At 44.0% G+C, this 18,875-nt stretch overlaps 1 protein-coding gene across 1 annotated transcript in view; it reads right to left on the bottom strand.

The window, feature by feature from the left end:
• WDR20 (WD repeat domain 20) overlaps positions 1–18,875 on the bottom strand; it is an 83,382-nt gene that overhangs the window by 10,442 nt on the left and 54,065 nt on the right. The window contains exon 3 of the mRNA XM_029597965.1: positions 770–2,050. Coding sequence (XP_029453825.1) covers positions 770–2,050 — 1,281 coding nt within the window. The remainder of the gene's footprint in view (positions 1–769; positions 2,051–18,875) is intronic.

Raw genomic sequence — 18,875 nt, 5'->3', positions numbered from 1 at the left:
TGACATGTCAAAGTTTTCTAGTGATGATATACATTGTGCATCACTTCAGTATAATCCCATTACACTGCATAATTTTCCTTAATTTTATCTGACACACATTTATGTCAAGAAAACAGAAGAGAATAAAAAGGTGGCATCCTAATTTCAACAATTTTATGCTGAAGTAACACAACAAAGGATATCATTACTGAACCAAAAACTCTCACCATGTCAGGTAGAGTGCTAATAAAATCAAATTCTTTAGAAATGAAAAATTGATTGCACAGTTATATCGTTAGCTTAAATTACAAATAAAACCTGAATAGAAGCAGGTTTCCTGACAAGTAACAATTATAAACAATTTTTGTGGTATGTGTAAGAGGAAAAGGCTATAATTATAAAATCCTGGAGATTACCAAAATTCATTTAACAGTGAATTAGAGAGAATTTAGCACGGTGATGGTTAATTCAACTGACAACTTCCATAAGTTTTTTTTTTTGACTTGATAGAATAGATATTTAAGATGTACAGCACCTCTTAAATTATTCTCTTTGGTTGGCACTCTTTGCTAAAATATATTCAAAGTACTGCACATAAAAGGAAAAAATTCAAATGATTCAGAAGGCGATGGCATGCAGTATCCAAAAGTATGGCTCCAAGAAAGATTCTCTTTTTACATTGAGCATAAAAGAAATGTCACTATAGTCAGCATTCAGCATTTTTTTTTCCAGAAAAACCTTAGTGATTCAAGTTGTAGTTCTTGATGCAGCATTAAGGATTAAAACTTACCACTTTACCAGGCCTTGCCCATGTGCAAATAAATCCCTCCTGACAAGCAGTGACTATACAGTCTTCAAGAAAAATTAACACAGTCAGTCTTTCATGTGCTATCTTTTTACAGACAAGAGGCTCTAACAAGGGAACATCTTCCATTCTGGGACAAAGAGGCGTCCCCAAGGTTTTAGCTGGGTCCGTTTTGGTTTTACTAACTAGGTTCAGTTTGTCACTGCTCTTGCTAGATATATGTCCCATGCTATGGTTTCTTTTGTGATCCTTTTCATGGTGTCTTTCCTTCCGATCATGTAGCGACAGGGTTGCAAATTTGCTGACACCAGAAGCATTGGCACCATCCATAACACTGCTTTTACTGCCAGCATTAGAGACTGCAGAATGCGGAAGGCTGTTTGATCGAGGAAGAGGAGGAGGTACAGAGTTTCCAGGTGTTGTGATGCTGTTTCCATTACTTCCTGGGTTAGTTCCACCAAGTCCTGCAGGTGGACTTGTGGCATTCATGACATTTGTGTGTGTCCTTGCTCTTGACAGAGGTTGATGAGGGAAGAGGATATCTTCTGTAAGGTCCCATAAACAGAGCTGCGTGTCCTGCCCCACTGAGCCAAACCTGTATGTTACACTCACTGGGCGACTGTCAGTAGAGTTCCTTTTTGATAACCTAGATTGTGTACTATTTGCTCGATCTCTTCCAAAATTAATTTGGTCTTGGAAATCTTCATCACTGCCACTAAATTCCACAGGGTCACACTCTTCTACACTAGTGGTATAGGGGTCAAATGCTACAACGCTGACCCATGATTTATGTCCATGACCTCTAGCTATTACTCGACAGTCTACAAAAGACCATACTGTTACCAAGTCATCCTCTCCACCTGTTACAATATATTTCCCATCTGGACTCCAACACACACACAGTAGTCCTCCAAAGTAGCTTTTCATTGTACCATGCAATTCCACCGAATCAAAGTTAAACACACGAAGAAAGCCATCCTGGCTCACACATGCTAAGAACTTCCCATCTGGGGAAAATGCAAATTCATTCAGAGCTCCCTCTCCTACTGTCCATTTGAGCAAAGGGTTTCTTGTGGATTTACTCTTGCATGTATGGACGATAAAACTCTCTCCTTGTTTTAGTAGCTGATAGTGTGGGGCTGTGGTACCACAAGTATGTTCCACATTATATAAGTACATATTGCCACTGGAATGAGCTACAAGGAAAAGGCTTTCTGAGCCTGGCACCCATTTTACGCAGCTTACTCTGGACTTGTCTATTAGCCTCTGTGGAAAAAAATAAGAAAATATATTAAACACGAGAAAAGGTTTAAGGCCTACAGTACATTTTTTTTCTTAAACAAAAAGTATCAATTTACTCCATATCTTAGCACAATGATATAATATAGCATATATTCTTCATGAGGCCCCCAACTGATACAGTTTATTTTAAAAAGTTTCTTTTATACTGTTTTAAACCAAAGTGCTTCACAACAAAACATGCATACAATTAACAAAACCAACAAAAAAATCCACAAAAAAAACACCAGTACAAAATCTTAGCCACTGCACCTAACATATGGTTATAGCTTCACTATCATTCGTATACATTTCAACTTCATATAAAAATCAAATTGGCAAGACATTTTATCTGCACACTTAAGAGATTACACATTTTTAAAAATGAGACAAGGTTCAAAATCTCAGTTCTGCTCCAGTAATGTTTTCATAATATAGCACTTCATCACAGGGGATATGGCACCCAGCGAAAGGGAAATCATTTACCATAACTATAGCTAACGGTAGTAACCTTTAAGTGAACCTCAGTCATATTTCAGAAATCTTACACTATCATTTATGCAAACTTGCCAAGAAAGCAAACAATGCTAGGAATTATTAGAAAAGGAGAATAAAACTATCATAACACCTCTGTATTGCTCTGTGGTGTGACCACATTTTAAGTACTGTGTGCAGTTCTGGTCACTGTGTCTCATAAAAGATATAGTAGCTATAATGTGAATTACCGTACTCTACCTTAAATGCATCACTTTGCACTTGTCCACATTAGATTTGCTATTTGCTATTTGCATGCCCGATATCCCAATTTTGCAAAGTCCTCTTGTGATTTCTTATAATGTTCTAGTGACAAACTTTGAATAATTTTTTGTCATTGGCAAATCTGATCACCTCACTCACTGTCCCCATTTCCAGGTCATTTATAAATATGTTAAAAAGCAGTGGTCCCAGAACAGATCCCTAGGGCACTCCACTATTCACCTTTCACCACTGAGAAAATTGGAGAAATTACTTACCTGATAATTTTGTTTTCTTTAGTATAGACAGATGGACTCAGGACCAATGGGTATTAGTGTACTCCTAATAGCAGTTGGAGACGGATCAGATTTCAATCTGACGTCAGCCCTAGTACATATACCCCTGCAGGAAATGCAGCTCTTCAGTATTCTCCTCGAAAAGCATTGTGGATATATGTGTGACTGACTAATTTGAATAACTCAACTTTATAACTTGGTTAACTTGATTAATTTAAACTGGTTGAATTGGTTATAGCTGGAGACCGCCAGTGCCCTCAACCGGGAAACGTCGACACCCGGTAGGATGGGTGTCCTAGATGAAGGAAAGCATGGCTTACCCATGAATCACTCGCTCCCGGGGATGTCCCCCGAGAATTCCATGAGTAACGGCAGCTGTGGGTTTGATGCTGAGTCCATCTGTCTACACTAAGGAAAACGAAATTCCTAGCGTGTAGCAAATGGACTCAGGACCAATGGGATGTATAAAAGCTACTCCCGAACCGGGTGGGAGGCTCTACCCGTGACCCACTTAGTACTGCCCTTGCAAATGCTGTGTGCTCCCGAGCCTGAACATCCAGGTGGTAAAACCTGGAGAAGGTGTGGCTGGAGGACCATGTCACCGCCCTACAGATCTCGAAGGTGACAGCATCTTGGTTTCCGCCCAGCACACTGCCTGGGCTCAAGTAGAATGGGCCTTGACTTGTAAAGGCGGTGGCTTGCCTGCTTCTATGTAGTTCGCCTTGATGACTTCTTTGATGACTTCTTTGATCCAGTGGGCTTACGAGGCCGCTTCCCCCCTGCTTCTTCCCGCTGTGAAGGACGAATAGATGGTCCGTCTTTCATACGGATTCCGATCTTTCCAGGTATCAGACTAGGAGCCTGCCGACGTTGAGATGGCATAGACTTTGAGCTTCTTCTGAATTCTTATGCTCATCTGGTGAGACACTACTTTGGGGAGGAACGACGGAACTGTGCATAACTGGATGGTTCCTGGGGTGAGTCTGAGGAATGGCTCCCAGCAGGACAGTGCTTGTAGCTCGGATATACGACGAGCTGAACAGACTGCCAGCAGGAAGGCTGTCTTCAATGTTAATAGTTGGAGAGACAGGCCGCGGAGAGGTCTGAAGGAGGTTCCCGCTAGGAAATCTAGGACCAGGTTGAGGTTCCAAAGAGGCACCGGCCACTTTAGGGGTGGTCGGATGTGCTTGACTCCTTTCAGGAAGCGGGAGACGTCCAGGTGAGAGGCTACACTGCTGCTCTCGCTCTTGGTTCCGAGCATGACAAGGCCGCCATCTGTACCTTGATGGAGTTGAGGGACAATTCCTTCTGTAGTCCGTTCTGTAGGAATTCCAGAATCGCAGGAATTTTGACAGAGTGTAGTATGATGTCGTTGTCCTCACACCAGGATTCGAATACTCTCCAAATCCTTAGTATGTTAGGGATGTGGAGAACTTGTGTGCTCGGAGTAGGGTGTTAATTACTGCCCCCGAGTATCCTCTCCTCCTTAGGCGAGTCCTCTCAATGGCCAGACCATAAGAGAATCGAGCTGTATCCTCGTGGAGGATCGGTCCCTGTTGGAGCAGATCTCCGTATGGAGGTAGCGGCAGGGGGTTCCCTGCCAGCAGTCTTCGCACCATGGTCTTCTTGGCCAGTCCGGGGCCACTAGAAGTACTGGCCCCCTGTGGTGTTCTATCTTGTGGATGATTGCGCCCAATAGGGGCCACGGCGGGAAGGCGTATAACAGAGTCTCCTGTGGCCAGGTCTGTACCAGGGCATCGATTCCCTGGGACTGGGGTTCCCGCCTGCGACTGAAAAAACTGGGTACCTGGGTGTTGGACCAGCTTGCCAGGAGGTCCATGGTTTGTGTTCCCCAACGGTTTACTATCAGTTGGAATGCTGTGGTAGACAGCCTCCATTCTCCTGGATCTAGACTCTCTCTGCTGTGATAGTCCACTGCGACATTGTCTTTCCCGGCAATGTGGATGGCCGATATCTCTTGAAGAAGATTCACTTCCGCCCTGACATTAGGGGGTCTATTTCCAGAGACACCTGTTGGCTTCTGGTTCCTCCCTGACAGTTGATGTAGGCCATTGTTGTGGCGTTGTCTGACATTACTCTGACCGCTTTGCCTCAGAGTCTGTGACCGAACCTTAGGCAGGCTAGTCTGACTGCCCGGGTTTCTAGGCGATTGACATTCCATCCCGACTCTTCTTTGTTCCATTGCCCTTGGCGGTTAGTTCCTGGCAGTGTGCTCCCCATCCTCGTAGGCTACTCATCCGTGGTGAGTAGGATCCAGGTTGGGGAGGATAGTCTAGTTCCCTGGCTCAGATGGGCTTCTTGTAGCCACCATCGTAGTTGGGCCCGAACTCTGTCCCGGAACTGAAGCCGTATGGTGTAGCTCTGGGACAGTGGATTCCATCGAGATAGTAGTGAGCATTGTAGGGGTCTCATGTGAGCCCGTGCCCATGGGACTATTTCCAGTGTGGATGCCATGAGGCCGAGGACTTGTAGGTAATCCCATGCTGTGGGGCGAAGTTCGCTCAACAGGGTTCGTAACTGGGTCATCAATTTTGATCTCCTTGTCGGTGTCAGGATGACCTTGTCTTGTTTGGTGTCAAACCGGACTCCCAGGTATTCTAGAGATTGGGAAGGCTGCAGGCAGCTCTTGTTTGTGTTGACCACCCACCCAAGGCTCTCCGGGAGAGTCTTGACTGTTGGTTGCCTGGTGGCTTTCTTCTGGGGATTTCGCTCTGATCAGCCAATCGTCTAGATAAGGGTGCACGCGGATTCCTTCTTTCCTCAGTGTTGCTGCCACCACCACCACTATGATCTTGGTGAACGTCCGGGGTGCAGTGGATAACCCGAAAGGTAGTGCCCGGAACTGGTAGTAACTGTCCAGGATCGAGAAGCGTAGAAAACGCTGATGCTCTTAATGGATCGGAATGTGTAGGTAGGCTTCCGACAGATCCAGGGAGGTAAGGAACTCTCCTGGCTGTATCGCCCTTATTGCAGAGCGTAGGGTTTCCATGCGGAAGTGGGGAATCTTCAGGTAACTGTTGACACTTTGAGGTCCAGGATAGGTCTGAACGTTCCTTCCTTCTTGGGAACGATAAAATAGATGGAATAATGGCCAGTATTTATTTGTTGAGGAGGCACCGGTGTTATAGCCTCTAAGGCTAGTAATCTTGTCAGGGTAGTTTCCACTGCCCGTTTTAGGGGGGTCCCGCTGTGATGCTAGGTCCGGTGTACCACTCGAGGGGCTGGGGTCCGGTACCAGCTGGGGAGGGCCATAAGTTGGGTCCCCTAAGGCCTCTTCACACTGTATACACAGGGCCATGGCCTCCTCATGCTGTGCAGCTCTAATGTGATTGGAATCAATCACTGAAGAGAAAAAGACAAAAAAAAAAGAAAAAATCCGCTTTGGAATCAGAAAAGAGAACGATGAGAGGAAAACAGTGAGCAAGAGACCCGCCCCCCCCCGTCATCCTGCCTAGCGTTGAGCTGGTAAACGGCACCATTCCGCTGGGCGTCGCGCACACTCCCCTTTGTGCACCCCATTGTGCTACCTTTTCATTTTAACTTCTATGTTTCTTCCTCTTTTGTTTACCTTTCTCCATGTTTTTCTTAGTTTTTATCCCTTGTTTACAATTTCCTTGTTACAAAATGTTCAATGTATTAGACAAAGGAAACATATTTCCTGCATCTTCAGTTTTAATGTAAACCGGTATGATTTGTATATTATACAAGAATGTCAGTATGTAAAAGTTAAAAATAAATAAATAATATGGCATGCTGGGCAAAGGCCCTGAGCTTTGAGCTTATTTTCAGGTGGAGCCATGGTTTGTGCGCGTACAATACAGTTGTGTGTCGAAGATGCGCGCGTAGGTTTGGTGCGCGCGGGTCGAAGTTATGCGCCCAGCACAGTGAGCGCGTGGCTATATGCTTCGCTTGTGCACCCAGCCCTTGTGCACGTGACGTTGTGCGCACAAGGTATTTGTGCGCACAAGGTATTTGTGCGCACGGCTCGAGACGGCGGACAGGGCGGCGAACAGGGCCAAAATGGTGACAGCGACCACGCGGACAATATGGCGACCACCTCTGAGGGTCTCCATGTGGGAGGACCCTCTGATCTGACCAGGGTGTAGCCCTGCTAGGGCCGATCAACCCAGTGGCACTGGTCCCGGCTGGCAATCTGTGTGTCTCATCGAGCTTCAGAAACCGGAGACTTTTAAATAGATTTCTACCTTACCTTGTCCCGGTGCTTCCCGGTTTCGTTCCAGGCGGTCTCTGGCTGCAAGGGGGGGGGGGGGGGAAATACCTTCACCAACACGCTCGAGGTTGCATTCTCTGCCTCTCAGCCTCACCTGATGTCGAGGGCTAGGTCCCCGCCGAGGGAATCTCAACTGGGGGAGGGACCCAACGGGTGTCACCGCAGGAGAGCGGGGCTCATCTGTAGAGGTAAGATTTCTCCTCAATTTGGACTTCTTTGGTAAAATTTACTCTAACGCTATGCTAGCATGCATAGGGTCCCTAACTGCTATGGAGACGGAAAATACTGAAGAGCTGCACTTCCTGCAGGGGTATATGTACTAGTTCTGACGTCAGATTGAAATCTTATCCATCTCCAACTGCTATCAGGAATACACTATACCCATTGGTCCTGAGTCCATCTGCTACATGCTAGGAAAGTACCATTTAGCCCTACTCTGTTTTCTATCTTTTAACCAGTCCCACAATCCACAATAGGAAACTACCCCCTATCCCATAACTTTCTAATTTCTTAAGAAGTCTCTTATGAGGGACTTTGTCAAATGCTTTCTGGTAATCCAGATACACCATACCAACTGGTTCATCTTTAATCACATTTATTTATGCCCTCAAAAATATTGTAGCAGACTGACTAGGCAATACTTCCCTTGGCTTAATTCATGTTGGCTTTGTCCAATTAAACTATGCTTATTGATATGTTCAGTAATTTTGTTCCTACCATTTTGCCTGGCAGAGACATTAGACTTGCTGGTCTGTAGTTTCCTGGATCCCTTTTTAAAAACTGGCACTACATAGTCAACCTTCCAGTCTTCAGGTACCACAGATTTTAAATGGATTGTGAACCTGCTTTTGGTAATTTGTAAACTTTCATTTTTTCAGTTTTCAGCACTCTGGGATTCATACCATCTGGTCCAGGTGATTTGCCACTCTTTAGTTTGTCAATTTGCCCTAGTACATTTTCCAGGTTCACTGAATCACCACCTTTAAATATCACTTCTGCATGGGTATCTGCCTTACATCTTCCTCAGTGATGACAAAAGGCCAAGAATGAATTTTCTCTCTCTATTGCCCTGTTATCCCAGGTCCACCTTTACCCCTTGATCATCTAATGGTTCAACTGACTCCCTCTCATGCTTTTTACTTTGAATGTACTTGAAAAGTTTCTCTTATGAGTTTTTGCTTCCATGGCAAGCTTTTTAAATTCCCTCTGTGCCTTCCTTATCAATGCTTATGCTGTTTCCTTTATTCGGATCCTATTTCCATTTCTTGAAAGATGTTCTTTTAGATATGATAGCCTCTCGTATCTCACCTTTTAACCATGCTGGCAATTGTCTCTTTCTGCCTTTTCTAATGCATAGAATATATCTGGACTGAGCTTCCAAGATGGTATTTTTAAACAAGGTCCATGCCTGATGTAAACTCTTAATCTCTGTAGCTGCTCCTTTTACTCTTTTCCTAGCCATTTTTCTCCTTTTATCGTAATCATCCTTTTGAAAGTTTAATGTCGTTGCAATAGATTTCTTTAGAGTCCTCCCACAAGTTACGTCTAATTTGATTATGTTGTGATTGACAAGCGGCTCCAACATTGTTACCTCTCTAACCAAATCCTGTGTTCTATTAAAGACTAGATCTAAAATAGTTTCCCCTCTTACCAGCTATTCCATGAAGCTATCATTCATTTCATCTAGGAACTTTACATTTCTAGCATGTCCTATCTGTATTTTGTTAGCTTCCCCAATTTATTTTAGCATTTCACTGTTTGTTCATTGTGGCCAGGTGGACAGTAATACACCCCCACTGCTGTTTTATTCCCCTTTTCACCTGGAATTTCTAGCCATAAAGATTTAACATTGTATTTTGTTTCCTGCAGAACTTTTATGCTGTTAGACTCAATGCCTTCTAATATATATTGCCTACCCTCCACCAATATGATCCATCCTAATCATTTCAATTCTGGTATGATCATGTTCCATTGGCTATCCTCCTCCTACCAGGTCTCAGAGATACTAATTACATCAATCTCCTCATTCAATGATATACATTATCTCTCCCTTTTTATTTCTTTTAAAGACTTCTAGCATTTGTATACAGACATTTCAAAGTATGGTTTTTGTATGTATTAACAACCTGCCTATTAATTTGGAATCTTTCTGCTATTTAAAGACACCTGGTCCACTTTAGCATTTATTGCAACCTCTCTACTGGGATGCCCTAATTTCTACTTTCTGTTAATATCTTTCAAAGATACATCATTCTGAATCTTGTGCTCCTGAAAGACTGTCAGCTGCTCTATTGCCTTTTTAAAGATTAGTGCCAGCAGCCTGGCTCCACGCTGGTTAAGGTGGAGCCCATCCTTTCGGAAAAGGACCCCCTTTTTTCAAAATGATGCCCAGTTCTTAGCAAACCTAAAACCCTCCTCCTTACACCATCGTTTCATCCATGCATTGACACTCTGGAGCTCTATCTGCTTATGGGATCTTGTATGTGAAACTGGTATTTCTGAGAATGCTATCCTGGAAGTTCTGAATTTTAACTTTCTACGTAAATTTCTAAATTTGGCTTCCTGCACTTTCCTATGTCATTGGTAGCCACATGTACCAAGGCAGCTGGCTCCTCCTCAGCACTAGCTAAACTCCTATGTGATGCATAAAGTCAGCCACCTTTGCACCAGGCAGGCAACTTACCAAATGATCCTGTCGTCTGCCAGCCACCGGCTATCTACACATTCCTAATAGAATCACCTATTACAATGGAAGTCCAAACCCTTCCCTCCTGAGTATGTGCCCCTGGAGACATAACATTACTAAACAGTTTGAAGTGAGGATAACATATGAAAAACATTTGTCAACTACCATATTTACAACCTAAGATAAGGAAACAGTAAATCTTGGAACTGTAGTTTCCTACTTAAAAATCAAAGCATCTTTATAAAAATACAAATAAATATTAATAAAAAAAACAAACAGAAGTTGCCTATAGTTTGCGCAAGTCTCATGCAGCTTTACAGGTAATTGTGGGGATTGGTAGAAGATGAGAAGAAAAGGAAGTAGTAGCATCAAGTTGAATCGAGATACTATAAGAAAGAATGGGGAGGTCTGGCTTAAAGGGCAACATTGACAGGGTTGGCTAAAGCCTACAGTTGAGATTCAACTGTGGTTCTAGGATTCTTCCTATCCACCTCTTAAAAACCGAGGTTAAGAACATAAGTTGCCATACTGAGACAGACTGAGGGACAATCATGCCCACATTCTACTTCCAATGGTGGCCAATCCAGGATACAAATACCCAAACATTAAATAGATCCCATGCTACTAATGCCAGTAATGGCTATTCCCTAAGTCAACTTGACTAAATAGCAGTTTATGGACTTCTCTGCCAGGAACTTGTCCAAACCTTTTTTAAACCCTCTGGCAACAAATTCCAGAGCTTAATTGTGCATTAAATGAAAGAATTTTCTCTGATTTTAAATGTGCTACTCACTAACTTCATGGAGTGCCCCTGGTCCTATTATCTGATAGAGTAAACAACCAATTTACATTTACCCATTCAAGCCTTCTCATGATTTTGCATACCTCCATCATATCCCACCTCAGGCGTCTTCTCCAAGCTGAACAGCCCTAACCTCTTTGGCCTTTCCTCATATGTTAGGGCTAATTATAGGGGGGGGATTCATTCGAAAGAGGCCCCAAAATTGGTGTATTTAATGTTTTGATCTATACCTGTTTAGCTTGAGCTGCACCCAAGGAGGAAACATTAAAATAAAATGTTTCTATAACATGACAACTTGACTTTGTATTAGCACTCATTGATACGAAAAGGAAAACTATAGCTATTGATGTATATATTTATTACATGGAAGGAGACAATTTCAGCAGAATTCAAGGTCTTTTTCCTTCAAGCTTTCCCATCTCTAGATCACAGACATAACTGCAGACCATCTGATCTTTGTGTCTCCTTGCTTTGTCTAGATAAGCAAGTTTGCTTACTGCAAACTGTGTTTTCCATAGATAGTATGAATTAACCATGTGATCCTGCCCTTCTCTCCTCCTATCTTTGCCTATGAACAGCTGCACCACGCTGTGAGACTTCTGGCACCTGCGCAGCTGTTCTCATGCGATAACCCAATTTGATCAATTGATAGAAAAGCATGAACGAGCAGCAGAGAAAAAGATACAGGACCCACATTCTTCATTTGTGTAAAACATGGCTACTTGGTTGTCTGTGTAAAATCACCCTCTTTCCTGTAAGGAGACTAGAGAAGGTGTATACTGCTTTTTTTTTTTTTTTTTTAATAGCTCTTAGCTCTAATATGTTGATCTGGAGGTTTCTCGCTTGTGGAGACAGATCTCCTGTGTCTTTAGGTGCAGCATATGCGCTCCCCATCTTTGTGGATGCACCTGTTGCCATAGCAATCTGATGCACCGGGGTTCAAAATGTTGCTCCCATTTCTAGAACTCAGGGGGATAACCACCAGTTTATGTCTGAGATCACTGACAGTCATGATGACTCAACGACATCGGGTGGCCATGTTCAGACCCCACTGTAGGTGCTGCATATGAAGGCGGTTGTGTAGTATGATGTATATAGCCGCTGCCATATGACCTAGAATAGTAAATATTTGACTAGCTGAGGACTGAGACTGGCTCTTCAAGGTGCGATACTTAAGGAACCGCCAGTATAACAAACAGAAAGAGAAAATAGCTGGTGTATAATAATGTTTTTATAGTGACTGCATGAAAGTAAATGTTGCTTACCTGTAACAGGTGTTCTCACAGGACAGCAGGATGTTAGTACTCACAAATGGGTGTCATCATCAGATGGAGCCCTGTACGGAAAACCTTTTCTGTCAAAGTTTCTACAAAGCTTTGACTGACACTGGCACACTGAGTGCATTGAGCATGCTCAGCCTGCAATTATCCCTGCGAGACACAGGTGTCTCCCTCAGTCTCGTCTTATAGTTAAAAGCGCAAGCGAAACTAAAATAAAAGTGAAAACGTATAGAGACCCAACTCCGTGGGGTGGCGGGTGGGTTTCATGAGGACTAACATCCTACTGTCCTGTGAGAACACCTGCTACAGGTAAGCAACATTTGCTTTCTCACAGGACAAGCAGGATGGTAGTCCTCACAAATGGGTGAGTACCGAGCTGAGGATGCCAGAGAGTGCACCAAATGCACCCAAGACACGCGAAGGGCGTAAATGATGTGGGTGGAGTTTGGAACGGAGGGCATCCTGAAACCCTTAAAAGGGTTGGTGGAAGGATGCTGGGTAGTTAACCCGAAAGGAATAGGAGTAGACGGACTGGCCAAACATGGAGCATGCCGGCTAGCCGTATGTAAGCAATAATGGGCTGCAAAGGTGTGGAGAGAACTCCAGGTTGCAGCCTGATAATATGTGTACAAGCAGCAGCCGCCGAAGGGAAGCTATTAAGGCTGAGGCGGATGCAACAGAGTGTGGTTACACACAGTGTTGTAGTGAAATGCCTGCTGGTTGGTAGGAAGAGAGATACAGACCGTCTATTAGGAGGAAAAGGTCTGTTTGCCAACTGGAACTCGCAGGTTTACTCTTGCCACAGAAGGAAAGAGTTAGGTGGAATTCCTATGGAATGTAGTGCAAGCTAGATATAATGCAAGCGTAGCCTTTCTGTCCAAGAAATGGAAAGAACCCTCTCGCTCTGGTGAGAGAGAGGCGTTGGAAAAAATGGACAGAATATATTCCGAGTAAGGTGAGATGCAACGTCTACCTTAAAAAAGATAGAAAGTTCATGAGAGAAGCATAATTTATATTGTAAGGATACCTTCTGCCTCTCCAGTCAGAGCTCCTCTTTTCCTATTAAGAAATTATAATGCCTCATACTAAGAGAAAGGTCAAGATTAGGCCTTCCTCTAGCAATCCGATTGTGGAGCAAGGACAAAGGACTGTTGCAGATTGGTTGAATTCCCCACAGATGACTCCTGTTGAGGGGGCCGCTATAGGGACAGATTTAGAGCGAAATCTTCCCCTATTGGCTGAGGATCTCTCATTAAGTCCAGGAGTGCCAGATGTACCAACACCACCTGGTAAAGAAGGGATGGCATCCCATAGTCTACCAGATTCTCCCCAGGGTGATTCGGAGAGTGTGGAAGGCGTCAGTGGAGATATTGATAAAGTAGAAACAATGCCAAAGAACAAGAACTCTTTAAGTGAAAGTATCTCACATCAAGACAGGAAAAGTATCACAGAGTTGAAAAGACTACTCAAGAAGTAATTGTAAGACCGGTAACCATAACCCTGGAAATCCTATGGAATTTTTTGACAAAATTAGATTCCTCTATTAAGAAGTTAACTGAGGCTGTAAAGGAAACTAATATAGTGGTTAAAAGCAATTCAGATCTATTGATAACACAGCAGCAGCAAATTAAAGATACTGAACATCGTATGTTGAAGGTAGAAAAAATACAGGTACAACAGATTAAAAGTGAGATTGAAATCCAGAGAAAAATTGAAAATAGAGAATTACTCTCGTATATTGAATTTGAGGATCATTAATTTCCCGATTATAGGGAAAATGAATCCATTAGAATTATTTAGATCATCTGTTACTCAAATATTAAAAATACCAGAACAGCTTATGCCAACTATAGTAAAAGCATTCTATATTATTATTATTATTATATTATTATTATTCTTGCCCTCCCCTTTCCCCTACCCCTCGCCTCTTCCCCCCTCCTTCCGCCCCATCCGACCCCCCTACCTCTACCTTCTCTCTCCCCCCCCCCTCTTTCCTTTAATTTCCCACTCATACTTTCTTGTGTTTGGAGCACACGTTTGTACCTACCTTCCTCGTTTTTCGTTTCTATATTCATTTTCGTTATTTAAGATATTTTAATTATTTCCTGTTACAACCTGTTCCATGACCTGCTATATGCATATACTTTCGTTTCACAACTTGTTCTATGTATAATTGTTTTGTTTCAATGTAAACCGGGGTGAAGGCTTGTGCTAAACCTCGGTATATAAAAGCTACAAATAAATAAATAAATAAATAAATAAATATTACCACATCTACAAAATTGAAAGAACAAGCAAAGATTGGAATACAAAATAAAGATCAGAGTATTCAGAGAATAAATGCTGAGTTATCAGTGGACCTGACAGATTTTCTTGAAAAGTCACAGGATGAGTTGGTAGTAGAGAAAAGGGGTAATATGTTGGTGACATTGGCTTTTGTAACAGAGAGAGATAACATACTGAAATATTTTTTTCGGAATATGTCAAGAACTTTTTATAGTTACAAAGTATGGATATATCCTGATCTGGTGAAAACTACACAGCTTAGGAGGAAGAAATTCCTTGCTTTAAGAAATCATGTGGTTGAAAAAGGTGGTCAATTTATCCTTCGGTATTCTTGCAAGTGTGCTATAAAATTGAATGGGCAGAGATATCAATATACTGACCCTTACCACCTGAGAGCACTTCTGGGGATTGAGGAAAATGGGGAAATAACTTACAATTAATCCATATTAATGTTTTTTTTCTTTAAAAAGAATGCTCTAATGTGTTATGCTTCTCTCTTTTTTCTAGCAACACCACAGAATATGTAATAGTAAATTTTCTGTGTGTTATATTCTTCTGGTTATATAGATCTGTAATTTTAGTTGCAAGCTTGATACTTGTATTGTAACTTAAAATTTGATAAATAAAGAATTTAAAAAAATAAAATAAAAGATAGAAAGTTGAATACGTAAAAACCACTCTGTGACAGAGGAACGCTGGGTCAGATGAGTATGTAACTACAAGAGTGTAACTCATTGACACTGCTGGCAGAAATTACATTTATGAGGGAAGAATTTCCCATGCCAAACTATGAAATGAGAGGAATGGAAAGGCTCGAACGGAGAACATATGAGACTGATAAGCATGAGATATAGGTTCCATTCCGTGACTAGTGAAAACAGAGGCGGCTTGATCAGTGGATAATCCATGGTAAGCTGACTCAGAAGGGATGTACCGTAAATCGGGTATCCCCACTCCCAAACGATACACCAATTGGAACAGAGGTGTACCTATGTGGAGGATGTCTGGGGAGCAGAATCCGAGGGAGCAAGAGAAAAGTGGTATAGAAGAAAGGGGAGTACCCTTTTGTATGTGTCATGTGGTAAATCATGTCATTTTGAATGGTAGGATTTGTGTGTGGAAGGTTTTGTGACGCAACCAGAACCTGAGAACATCAGTTAGTCTATGATTTGGGACTCACTGGTGAGAAGGTAAAGTGGTTACTAGTGTGAATGAGAAGTATATGAAGCATACTGGTCTCGGTCAGGGCGTGGATTGGAGGAATAGTGAACCTCGTCCCAATTCAATATTAGAAGAGTGCTGGCTATGAGAGGCAGCAGAAGAGATACATTTAAGAGGCCCTTGATGGAAGAAAGGCATCTAAGGAAACGCACTGGAAACATGTGTAGGGAGTAGAATCTGTGCACCGTATGGTTCGATTCAGACGCAGAGGGCAAGCTCGGTTGACCTTAGCGTTAGAAGATTTTTCGCTCTACACATGTAGTCCGAGACCATTCGAGAGGATAGAAACCTACATGGAGAAGGTCTGCTAGTGCATTCAGTAAATCTCTTAGAAAAGTGGCCCGAGGATGCATGAAGTGAGCAAGGGCCAAGGGTAGAGCTGTATAGCTTCCCAGCAGGGCAGCTAAGGTAATGTGTGCTTTTGTGTTGGAAAGCACATTGTCCCTATGCTGTCTGTATGCACAAAGATTTGTTGCAGAGGCAGTATTGGAAGGCATAAGGGTAGAACTCATGGCTACAAGCTCCAGGAAGTTTAAGAGAAACTGGGCCTGGAGTGGATAGACGCATATTGGGTTGAGAAGCTTTTAGACGAAACTTTGCAACCCTGAGTAAATGAGAGCATGAGCAGAATCAGACTAGGTTGTGGTTCTAGATCTGGAATATGGATGAGGGACGAAAGCGGTTGCACAGCTTAGACCCACTAATAATAGAATTTCACTGAATGTAACCCATAGCAGTTTTCTATGAGGAAAGTTCATAGTGAAAAAACCTCCTAGCCCAACAATGAGGAATTGAGGGCATGAGGTAATGGAAAATGCACGCAGGGACATGTAAGAATTTATTAGGATGTCTGCGCGTATGTTGGACAGGAAGGTCTTTATGACTGTGGTGTCCAGAAGTGTTGTATAAGGAATTTATGGCAGTGACAATAATCCCAGTTAGGAAATGTATAGTGAGTCAGGAAGAAGTGAGAGCTCCTTGCATGGACTGACTACGGTTGTGCAGATGTCCATGCCAGGAAAAGAGTGAATGATGTTGCACTCCGCAGAGAAACAGCATTCACTAGTAGTGATTGAATGTAATACTCCTGTTGCCAAAGCTGATGCCAGCGGCAGAGCTTGGGTTTGTAATATTGTTGACTCACCATAAAGCACATGGAAAGATTAGAGTAATGTACTTACTGCAATCTGGAAGCATGGAAACAAGAGTTACCATTGTACCTGTGACTTCTGAAGAAAACTGGTATTTCTGAGGTCCAGGATGTGCGGAGAGTGACTACTTTCTGTGGAAAGAAAGAATAGTGCAATTAAAACTCCCCAACCCCCTCTGCGCTTCGTAGCGGCTGGGGGAGTGTACTGGGAACTTTGGTACAAGGTGGGGGTGACCGCTCTGATATCCGGGCAGATGGGAGACCAAGGGGTGTCCCAGTGGAGGGGCTGAAGTAATCAGGATATCATAAGCTCCCATGGGAGTGTGAGCGGTAAAGTCGTACCCGCATTTCTGTGTGCTGTACAAGGCGACACTGAGAACTGACGTCAGGCTTCAAGATGGACTTGTACTTGAGGCAATAATTGCTGAAGCTCGTGATTAGCAGATCAGCGAACGCACCTGAACCTTGGTTTTGAAGCAGGAACCAGAGCAATCAGTACAGAGCCTCACTGCTGAAAAGGGAGGAAGCCCTGACACAATCCCAAAGAAATGATAGAGGGGTTCTCCTGGTATTGTGGCTGACATAGCTAGCATAGCGATATGTGACACCAATACAGTTCTTGAAAGGCACATGACCCAGAACTTTTCGAACCATGTGGCCCGAATTAGAGAACACATCTCAATGGGAATGCTGCAGAAGCAGGAACTTACCATCCGACGTGGATCGCCGCAGGACGAGCCGCTGAAGGTTGCTGTCTCCGATCTCCAGAGTCCTCGAGGGGTAGCCCATAGACGTAAACGTCCTCTCATCTGTGATACTCGGTATGGTGGCACAGGTACAGAGGAGACGGGCTGGCAAGAGTGGCATTTCGACTGCTATTAAAAACAGAGGACCACAATCCCGCACCTATGATGGTGGGGTACGCCGGGAACAGGGGAGCCGATTAACGAGCTCGTGATCCCACCCTCGTCGCAGCGGCTCGATGTGTCGTGACGCCAATGCAGAATCCGGACCTCAATCCGGTGTTTCTGGATCACCAAGGACTGCCAAAACTGTACGGAACAGTGCTGATGGCAGTGGTGATGTGGCTCTGCCCGAGCATTGTCCAGCCTCGATAAGGATAGCACAGATGTGCTGGATGGCGTCAGCGGCGGACGATCCCTGTGTCTGTGACGATGGGCACCACAGTGCTCGGCCCGGTCTTTCCCCAGCGCCGAGATGGAAGCCCTCGCTGTCCTGGATGGCAATCGATGACGGGCTGTCAGCACACCTGCTCTACTAATACGGGGCTTTAAAAAGAACCCAAAGCGTGGAGCATTGTGTGCAGGCGAGGGCATTACGTGGCGGTGCTATGTCGGTATTGACTGTATCGATGGTGGCCAAAGCGGCCTCGAGGGTATCGTCAAAACTGGATATGAAAAAACGTCGATGACTCGGCCAGAGTAATGATGCCAGTGGCGGAGCACTGATAGCATCGGCCTAGGTATCTATGGGAACGATGTGGCATCGAATAGTCGAGAAAGACAGTCGTTATCGAAAAGAGATACCGGGATAGACTGAGTCGATGACCGCATCGATAGGAACGTCGAAGACACCGATGGGAATGACGTGGGTGTAGAGGGCACCGATGTATGGGGGCGGGCGCCGACATCCTGGGTGGCAAAGCCAAGGGCATCGACAGTATGGCCACGGACGTTGACTGTATCGATTGGATCGACTCGGGTAGCAAATGTGTGCGTGGAATCGGCGCCACGGATAGGGGTGTCTATGGCACCGATGGAATCGATGTTGGCAAGGACCCCATGGATGGAATGGGCCCTGGCATCAATGCCAAGGCTCTGGACCTAGATGGAAAGGCTGTGGACATCGATGGCATCCATAATTTAAGGGATGGCATCGAGAAAAGTGACCCTGGCATCGATGGAAGTGTCCCGGGCAAAGGTGGCATCGACCCGAGTATGTGCGTTGAGGGCACACGGGTAAGGTGGCACCCAAGGAAAAAACAGCGAAGGAGGAAAAAACCTGGCAGCACTGATGAAAACGATGCAGGGAAAATGGCATCAGGGTACCGTGGGGGAAGGGGTACTGATGGCACCTAAAAATCC

Source organism: Rhinatrema bivittatum, chromosome 4, assembly GCF_901001135.1.
Source record: "Rhinatrema bivittatum chromosome 4, aRhiBiv1.1, whole genome shotgun sequence".
In the NCBI taxonomy this organism is placed as follows: Eukaryota; Metazoa; Chordata; class Amphibia; order Gymnophiona; family Rhinatrematidae; genus Rhinatrema; species Rhinatrema bivittatum.
The sequence above is the reverse complement of the archived record's forward strand: the minus strand, read 5'-3'. Positions and strand labels throughout refer to the sequence as shown.